The sequence below is a fragment of the Adiantum capillus-veneris genome, chromosome 5, assembly GCF_014529385.1.
Source record: "Adiantum capillus-veneris isolate H3 chromosome 5, ASM1452938v2, whole genome shotgun sequence".
Lineage (NCBI taxonomy): Eukaryota > Viridiplantae > Streptophyta > Polypodiopsida > Polypodiales > Pteridaceae > Adiantum > Adiantum capillus-veneris.
The window spans coordinates 157,823,104-157,833,250 of record NC_140935.1 but is presented as its reverse complement, the minus strand read 5'-3'; the positions used below and the strand labels follow the sequence as shown (position 1 = coordinate 157,833,250).

The window sequence follows — 10,147 nt, the reverse complement described above, 5'->3', positions numbered from 1 at the left end:
ACACACACACACACACACACACACACACACACAAGCTCCCTTTGTACACAAGGGGAAAGAGGGACACATGTCAGCTCCCTAGCCCAGATGCCCAAAAGGTGTACTCAAATCCTATTGGATGGCCTTGGAGGTGGACCAATGAGATTTAGGCTAGATTAAATCTAGTTTAATTAATTCAAAAAACACTTAATAATAGAACCAATAAGAATTAAGCTCTCTAGAAAACTATTGGACAGTCTCCCAAGGGGACCAATGAGCATTCAACAGCCCAATGGCTTGCCTGATTCCTATTGGCCAGGAGGCAAAGGGGTCCAATGAGAGTTTAGTTGAATTATTAAATTACCTAAAGCTCTCACAAAAGGGGAAAGGGGGACACATGTCAGAAGGCTATCACTTATGCTGCTTAATTGTCATTGGCTAAGCCTGGGGAGGTCCAATAGGATGCTAGCATGAGTAATTAGCAAGGGGGGTCGACCAAGAGAGAGAGGGGGACTGATTTTTGCAAGGCATTATTGACACACACACTCACACTATCTCATGTGTGAAGTAAAGAAGACTCTCTCTCCTTCTCAAGCTTTAATGGAAATCTTATCACCTACTCCAAGCTTGTGAGAAGGAAGGCCTACACCAACAACTCTTGGCTTTGTGATGCAAATCCAACCAAGAGCCAAGCTTCAATGCATGCTCATCTCCTCTACCATGCTAATTACTAAGCCAAGCTATGCTAATATGAGTGATTGTGTGAGGAGATGTACCTTTTCTCGTAAGAATACTCCTTCTTCCTCTCAATCTACTCTCATACCCCGCTAGCTCTCACCATCTTCGAAGGTGTGTGAGGTCTTGGGTCTGAGACCGTAAGGGGATTGATGTTGTGTTTGATAAGTGTTTTGCGTAGTGCATGAAGTTTCCATCTTCATTGCACTAGCTAATATTGAAGGAACACAAGAAATTGTATTGTAAAATGTCTCTCTTGATGGGAGAAACCATAATACAAAGCCTTTTGGAGGGGGGGCTGGCTCCATGCAAATCCGGTCCTTAACTATTGTCATTTGCTTAATTTCTCTCTCTTTTGAAGTATTGTTCATGCTATCTAACTAGGTGTTATGCTTTTTGTTGCTTTCTCCACCCAAGCACTCTTGTTATTATCATTAAGAACCTAGTCTAATGAAATGCTCACTATGTTCATGCTATTTTTCGCTACACACAAGTTACTAGGCCATTAAATGTTACATTGTCATACTTTGATCGTGCGGGAGTAGAAGTTGTGTAAGAAAGAAACTAAGAAATGGCAACTCATGTTGGAAGGTGGTCAAGGCACTTCTGCCCAAGCTAACTTCACCAACAAGGGCATATTCATATTAGGGCACTAGTTGCCTTTTGTATTTGCATCCTCTACACTTGCAATTTCTCAATGCATCACCATGGACAATCAATTTTTCTTTTTCAAATTCATTGCTACAGGTGGTTGATGCTTACATTTAAGAATGTGGTGGAAGGCATGATCTCTTCCTCAAAATTTCAGACCCCACCTATGCACTGGTTCCATATCATCAGCAGTGGCAACAAGTAGTTTAGTGGGTAATGAGAGCCTTTCACTTTGCCCTCGTTTTTCGAGTTTACCATGGGTTAGAGTTTATTAAATAAATGCATATCCATGTTTTCCTCCACAAATGTAGAAGACGTTTACAAACCCCACTTAGCATTTTGAAAAAGGAGGGGAATAAGCTATCTTTTAGGCAGTGTAAAGCTCTCCTTAAACGTAGGCTTGCCATCTCCAATCAAACATCCCTCACGATCTCCTTAAAAATATTTCACATACTACTATGAGTGCGGCCGTGTGCAATGCTTCACCCCTCTTGCCCCCACTAACCCATGGTGCAGCCCGGCTCTTATAACTCAAGTCTTTAAGTTGCATAACTGGTAAGAAATTAGAATAGTTTGATTAACCAAGTTCTAAGTTTTTAAGTTGCATAACGCGTAAGAAATTAGAAATAGTCTGATTAACCAAGTTTTCGCTAATTTTCTGTCTGAGTCTATTTTAGGTTTTCTGCGTATTAGGGTTTCCGGTTCAACGGGTAGCTCTGGTTGCAGTGCAGGATGAGATAGACTAGGGTCAACTTGTCTTTGGGCGATCATGTTGGGCGGCTTGTATGGGGACTTGCCTCCCCCTTCGTCATCAAGTATAGGGGAGGATGAATCAAAAGGAGCTTCTTTGTTGAACAATGGCGGTGCATCTGCAGGTGCTTCTTTATGGTCTGGGAGCGCAGCCAAGCTGGCCCCTTCCACCTTGCGAAAGCCTGCCCTTCTCCCTTCCGTGCTGAAAAATCAGGCCTTGCTTGCAAAACCCAAAAGCGTCACCGTTATCACAAGCAAGGTTGGAAGCTTTGCTCCTCCTTCCTATGGATCTTCAGACGTTACTGACAGGCCCTTTGCTCCGCCCTCCCCACCTCGCCAGTTAGTGGGTGCATCGGCAGTACTCACTGACGAGTATGATCCTGCTCGCCCCAATGATTATGAGGAATTCTGCAAAGAGAGGCGGAAGCGCAAACTTGAGGAGGAAATGCGCCGTGAGCTTGAACGGCGACGGCAGGAGGAAGAAGAAAGAGACCGTGAGAGAGAGAGAGAAATGAATAGATTGCGGGAGCTTGAAGCTGAGAGAGAAAGAGAGCCTGCTGAAATGAGGTCAGTATCCCTCAACATCAGTGGGGAAGAAGCCTGGAAAAGAAGGGCGATGCTCAGTGCAAACAAAGGTGGGCCCATAGAAACGAGTCCTGTTGCCAGGCAGAGGTCTCCTTCTCCAGAAGAAGGGGAGGGTTTCTCTATAAGCAAGTCGGCCACGGCAGGTTTAGGTTTAGGTGCAGGTGGGCAAATGACAGCTGCACAGCGCATGATGGCTCGAATGGGATGGAAAGAAGGCCAAGGTTTGGGTAAGCAGGAACAAGGAATCACAACACCCCTTATGGCCCGCAAAACAGATAGGAGAGCAGGTGTTATTGTAAATGCAAGTGCAGAGAAAAAAGCCAAGACAGGAGTTTCCATTTCAGGCCCACCAACTCGTGTTGTTCTTCTCAGAAACATGGTGCGTGCATAGTCCTTTTGATTAAGCAATTTGTCTTTCCAAAAGGTTTTTTTTTTTTTGGTCCCTTTGTTTGGGTGGGTGGATGTCTCAGAGCTGTTAAGTGTGCTATCTGCCAAGCTGATAGTGTTAGAAAAAGAACAACAGCTAGCTCTCTTTTCAGTGCGTGTCTGTAGAGATGCTGATGAAGCAGGAGTCATCAATGTCGATATTTACTTTTGGCTTGTATAAATTGGCTGGGATAGCAGTTGACTTGTTACAACTCGGTTTAAATCTCATCCTTCACAATCAAATCTTTCGCCTAGGAATCCCTTGAGAGTGGGGCCATCGATTGTCTTTGCTTCAGTTGCCCATCTACAGCCGTGTTGGTAGCCTCCCATCAGCCGCAAATTGACCATGTTTTCAGGATCCACATACTCCCCTGCCTCACTCCACGTGTCCCATAAAATTGGAGTCTTCTTTTGGCAGTGTTGTAATAAGTATACTCTTTGTAGAGTGGCATGCCCCTCCAAGATGCAAGCAGACATTCTAACGATGTGCTTTTTATGTGAATCCATATTCTCCTTGACTTACTATCTTGTCATTTTGTTGAAAACCATCAAAAGTGGGCAAACTTTCTTGAAGACCAGCAAAAGAGAGATTCATAGGCAGGCCCAAGCTGAGCAACTTTAGCGACCATTTTTTTAGAGGGTGGCCTGCGCGAACATTACCTCTTGAGGAAAAAAAGAAGTTATTGTTGCATCTACTCGGCCTTATATTACATATGCCACGAATCAATAAAGTTGATTGTTAATCTCAAATGTTTTTTGATGGTTGAGGGAGACTCGAAGGTTCAGTTCCCTCCTCTTGAGGTTGGTTACTAATGTATGCACTTGGGGTCTTTATTTTGAAATAGTTGTTGGGGGGGGGGGTTGTTAAAGTTATGCATCCCAAGTGACTCCTCATTGTGATCCTATTCATTTATTTTGTTTTTTTTGGGGGACTTGGGGTAGCTGTTGGGCACTAGTTAAAAAAAACATTTTTGAGGATTAATTTTTATGAGCAATGACTTTTGGTGCTTTGCATTTGTAAAAATATTTGTTATATTTAAAGTTGGTTTTGAATCGATGCCTGCCATTAGAGTAGATTGGCTCGGTAGACTACAACTGTGTGCTGACTTAGAGGGAGTCTTCGAGTTTGTAGTTCTTGACTTCGGTCTAATGAAGTAAAGAAATACTGCTAAGGAGCGCCTAGTTGAGGGCCCAATGCTGTTTGGAGTGGAACTCTTGCCACTCTGTCTCATTTGTGGAAGGAGAAGACGACGTGGAATAGTATAAGGACTGAGAGATTGTGGTGATAGAAGCTTTTTGATTCAAGTTGCGAAAATTCAAGCCATGAAAGGGGACATTGGGGAAGCAAAGCTCCGAACTCTGCAAGTTTCAATGCTAGAGTTAGAGCAAGAGAGAAAAGGAGTGGTGATATGCTTGTGGTAGCCTGTGAAGCATAATAGTTATGGTACAGGACGATACATATAATATAGGGCGTATAAACGTGTACTAGACGTATTTTTGCGGATAAAAATAAAATACGTTGGTTTTTTAAAAGATGTATCTTCTCACAATATAAGAATAGGTAGTCCACTTGAAGACCTAGTTCTGCACATAATTTGATTGAAAATTGAAATGTGTAAAGATTAAAGTACACTTAAGTCTTAAACTCAATGTGACTCTATGTAACAGACTTGGACACTCCAAGTCAAGAATCTACTGCGACAGCACAGATAACCACTTTAAAAATAGTTCACAGTTTAGAATTGATTCAACTTTGGTCCGACGGAGTTTCGTGCCCAGAGATTGGCCCTAGAGACTGGCGCCCCTTTTGGTATTTCTTTTTGTATTAATTTGAGTTCAAAGTACAAGAGTGCGGGCAAGCGCTCACACTTAGGCTCTACGTCCAGATGCTCTGAGTTGTGAGAAGCCAGCCCGCGTATTTAAAGGTTACAAGGGATGCCAAAAGCAGAGCCCAAAAGCTGAAAATCAAAAGCTTCCTGAAATAAAGCAGAAGACTTTTCTCTCTCTCTCTCTCTCTCTCTTGCTTAATAGAAATAAAGCAAAGAGGCTTTCTCTCTCTTAGGCTTTAGTAAAATAAAGCAAAAGCTGGGTGTCTCTCTCTTGCAATTTGCGAAGAAAAGCAAGGCCCAAAAGCTGTCCAAATTTGCCGCAATATGCGTCGCGAATCTCGGAATTCGGAACAGCTTTCCACGTGGCAGCCTTTCTGCGTTTTTATGCTGCAGTCAACCAGTCAGCATTTTAGGGTTAGGGTTTCAACAAAATTAGGGTTTTTGATTTTAGGGTTAGGGTTTCCTCTAGAGCGGGCAGCCTCATCATCACTTTGTGACATACCTTGTAACAAACTACTGACGTGTCAAAGCCTAAAGAATGGAGTCAACTTACAGAAGCCGGCCGAGGGGCCTAAACCCTAAGAAGAACAAGTAATAGAAGAAGAAGTCCTACCAACTCCCCTCGTTCGATGGGGCCCCAAGTGACATAAAGGACTAAAATAAAGCAGGAGACACGCAAAAATTGATGACGTGGCAGATTTTTGAAAATTGCGTTGGCATGATGACGTGGCAAGTTGTACTGATTTTCGTAAATTACGCTAGCAGCTTTTTGCTTTGCTTTTTGGACGAGAAGCTTTTGAGTTTTGAAGGCTTTTCACTATAATTGCTTTTGAGGCCAAGGGCCTTTAAATATGAGGTTAGAGCTCATTCTCTGGCATGCTTCCTGGAGAAGGTGCAGAGTCTGGAGTACCGGCTTGTACTGTGTTGATGCAATATAAAGAAATACTGAAAGGGGCGCCAAGGTTTGGGGCCAATACTCTCTGGGGTGGAATTCCGCCACTCCATGTCGCGTGTCATCTCTCTCTCTCTCTCTCTCTCTCTCTGAGTTGAGTTGTTATTGAAGTGTTATAAGTTTGTTCAGTTTGTTCTTTTCTATTGGCACGTGGTGCCCGTCTTGTGACAATGGTATCAGAGCATCAGGCGTGTGCTTTTCTGAAAGCATACCGGTCCTACAAAAGAGTAGACAGAGCTACTGGAATATTATTTGAGGTATCTTCGCCCTCCAACCCGGACTTATTAGCCACTCCCATGTCTCAAAGTGATGATGTGGTTGCTTGATATGATGGCCAGAAACCCTAATCTGCAAAAACCCTAAATGTTGCCAAAAACCCTAACCCTAATTTTTGCCAAACCCTAATTTTGGAATCCCTAAAACAACAAAAATCCTAACCCTAACCCTAGGGATGAACCCGGAGAAAGCACTGACATGATGACGTGGCATCGTACGGCAAAATTCCGCTTTTTGCGGCGCATTGTACGGCAGTTTGCTTTTTTGGCTCTATGCAAATTGAGATGGAAAGAGAGAATATTAGCTTTATTTTCTAAAGCTCAAGAGAGCTTGAGAGAGAAAAAGAGCCTTTGCTTTTATTTTTAGGCTTTTGGTTTGAAGCTTTTGGGGCTCTGCTTTTGGCATCCCTTGTAATTTAAATTATATGTGGTTTGGGCTCCGACTCTGGAGAGCATTCAGACGCAGAGTCTGAGAGTGAGACCCGAACCACTCTTGTACTTTGAACACTGATTAATACAAAAAGAAATAGCGAAAGGGGCGCCAGTCTTTGGGGGCCAATATCTCTAGGCACAGAACTCCGCCGGGCCAGTGCAAATCTATTGTGAACTGTGAACTGTTTTGAAGTGGTTATTTGGTGCTGTCGCGATTGATTCTTGACTTGGGAGTGTCCAAGTCTGTTAGAGTGGTATCAGAGCACGACCGATTTCTCTTCTAAGGGAAATCCGATCCCAATTTTTTTTTCCGGTGCACCTATGGCTTCAGACAAGGATCAGTCGACTCCCTCTGCATCTAGAGATGCGGGAAGGGATCACAACGAAGATTCACGAGAGCAGTATGGCTCGCCTCGGCCTACTCAAACGGAGCATTGAGAGATGGAGCGCCGACAATTGATCAATGATGCAACAAAGATGATGCTTAATTTTGCCAAGGACCCGAAGATGGCAAAATATACGAGCAAGATCTCTTTGGAGGAGGTGCATACGGAGTGGTAGAAAACCACAACTGTAACAGACTTGGACACTCCAAGTCAAGAATCAATCGCGACAGCACCAAATAACCACTTCAAAACAATTCACATATCACAATAGATTTGCACTGGCCCGGCGGAGTTCCGTGCCTAGAGATATTGGCCCCAAAGACTGGCGCCCCTTTCGGTATTTCTTTATGTATTAAATCAATATCAAAGTACAAGAGGGGTTAGGGTTTCACTCTCAGACTCTGCGTCCAGATGCTCTGAGAAGTCAGACCCTCACCGCATATAAAAAGATTACAAGGGATGCCCAAAAGTAGAGTCTCAAAAAGCTTTCAATTCAAAAAGCAATCTCCCTCTCTCTCAAGAGAGCAATTAAAATAAAAGCAAGTCAACTCTTTTTCTCTCTCCAATTCCTTGCGTAGCAAAAATAAAGCAAGAATTGCGTCGCCCTTGCAGTTGCTTTTTGCTTCCGCAAATCCCGAAAATCCGTACCTGATGCCACATGGCATTCCCCGCCTGATTAGGGTTTCCAGTTAGCAGTTAGGGTTAGGGTTTCCAAAAATTAGGGTTTTTGGCAGAATTTAGGGTTTCTCTTGTCGGTAGCCACGTCATTACTTTGTGACATACCCCCCTCTTGAAAGCATTGTAATCGACCGCGATTACGCCTGCAAAACCGACAAAAGCCATAACCGGACAGTGACTATTAGTACCTACGTACTAGGAACACACATCTAGCACATGTACCAAATCGACACTCACATCACACGACATCACAGGACATCACATGACATTCAACATTCATTTGGATCTTAGAGCTTGATTTATCGGCAATGTAGCTAGCAATCACATCTAGGTCCAATCGGGACCTCATCGATGTCCGATTGACTAACCCCTATTGCAACCATGTTTGTTCGAGATCAATCAGACCAAAATGTTGCAGTCATTTCGTCTATTAGTTCTTGCACTCAAAGTCAAGAACAAATCAGTAGCGTTATCAGGAATTCCATTTCATAAAGTCATCCAACAAAATACTGTCAGCTCTCAGTATCCCTGAAGCTCAAAGAGACATCAGTGACTTTAGTATCAAAATCAAGGCATCTGTTGACAAAGGAGCGTAGTAAACTGTAACTCCCCTCTTGTGCATCCCACTGCACCAGATCTCCGGCCAAGCTGAATTTCTGGGTTCCGTTTGGAGTAGACTATGCTAAACTAAAACATCAAGGTAAAGTTTCACAATCCGAGGAGTATCTGCTAGGTCCTCCTCCTCCATCCACTTCGCATCCCATTGAGTAGTCTCTCATTAAATGTTATGGTCATATGACGGGGCAGCGTTTTGTCATATTGTTTGACCCAGGCAGTATGCATGATGTGATTAGTTCCTCTCTTGTTGAGAGAGCCCGCCTAGAGGTTAGTCAGAAATCTCCTCTCGAGGTCTCTAGCTTCGCTCCCACTGCACCAGATCTTCGGCCAAGCTGAATTTCTGGGTTCCGTTTGGAGTAGACTATGCTAAACCAAAACATCAAGGTAAAGTTTCACAATCCGAGGAGTATCTGCTAGGTCCTCCTCCTCCATCCACTTCGCATCCCATTGATTAGTCTCTCATTAAATGTTATGGTCATATGACGAGGCAGCGTTTTGTCATATTGTTTGACCCAGGCAGTATGCATGATGTGATTAGTTCTTCTCTTGTTGAGAGAGCCCACCTAGAGGTTAGTCAGAAATCTCCTCTCGAGGTCTCTAGCTTCGCTCCCGGTATGGACTCTCATCACGAAAGAGTGCCTTGATGTGTTGTTTACGGTTCAACAAGCCGCTTTCCGTAGAAAATTCTCCTCTCTTACGATGTGATATGATTTTGGGCATTCGATGGTTTTGTGAGCATAACCCTCTCATTGATTGGGCGGGAAATTGTCACAAAACGGGAGCGTACACGAGCACTTAGAAATCTGAAAAATATAATACTTTGCAAACATAAGAGAAGGGAGAAGATCGACACAGTATTGGGGACCAGAAGATGGGCTGGTCCCCCCCTGTTAAGAGTATTCTTTATTCAAGGAGTATTCTTATACAAGCACGAGAACCCGAGGAAACCCCTTCGTTCTGTAATCTTAGACCCGAAGGTCGTGCTTTCCCGTAAAGGGCTTGGGCACAAGGCCGTTCCTTCCAGTAAGGGACTTAGGCGCGAAGCCGTACTTTCCCGTAAGGGACTTAGGCATGAAGCCGTACTTCCCGTGAGGGGCTTTCCCGTAAGACGGGAGATTCCTGCAAAACAAACCACACAAAGCAACAATTCTCAATGCGTATCAACACCTTATACCTGTCGCTCCTTGCTCGGAAAAGCGACCTCCGTACTTAGTCGTCACACGAACACTTGCAATTTCCGTCGCCAACCTCTGCTCCAGAATCCCAGCGCTAGCTTCTTCTACTGCTTCCGGCCTCCTAAAACTGGAACGCTGGCTACTACTTTATAGGGCTTGGCACCCGGCAGAAATAGGAGCCGAAAAAGCAGAACTTGGCGTCCCTAGAGAGAGGAGAGAGAGGGATCGTTGAATCAGTCCCCCCCCCCCCCCCCCCTTCGTAGCTTTTTAGCGCTGACTTTTTTTAAAAGAAGAGCCTTGCTTTATTTTATTATAATAGGGCTGGTCACTTAAAAGTGGCCGGCCACTTTATAAAATAAAGTGTGAACCTGTTCAAACTCACTGAGTTAGTGAAAATAATGCTACACGAACACATTCCAGGCGTCCCCGGGTGCAACACACGGCACAGATGCAATGTAGACACAGACTCCTCGCGGGAAAACATCCGCTCTCCCGCGAATGTTCCTGCTTTTCGTAAAAAGCTTCATTGAACCCATCTTTATTCTTGTGCTTGCGTTCTTACGCGTATTTTCTTACTCAGTTTGGATTTCCTCCTTAGCCTACGGGATGCCTCCTTACTGATGCACCCGTCACCCATCATGTGACGCATCAGGGCCACTCGTAACCCGGCCCTTTC

At 44.2% G+C, this 10,147-nt stretch overlaps 1 protein-coding gene across 1 annotated transcript in view; it reads left to right on the top strand.

Moving 5' to 3' along the window:
• Window positions 1–1,988: 1,988 nt before the first annotated feature.
• DRT111 (D111/G-patch domain-containing protein) overlaps window positions 1,989–10,147 on the top strand; it is a 32,142-nt gene continuing 23,983 nt past the window's right edge. The window contains exon 1 of the mRNA XM_086513036.1: window positions 1,989–3,079. Coding sequence (XP_086369162.1) covers window positions 2,135–3,079 — 945 coding nt within the window. The 5' untranslated portion in view covers window positions 1,989–2,134. The remainder of the gene's footprint in view (window positions 3,080–10,147) is intronic.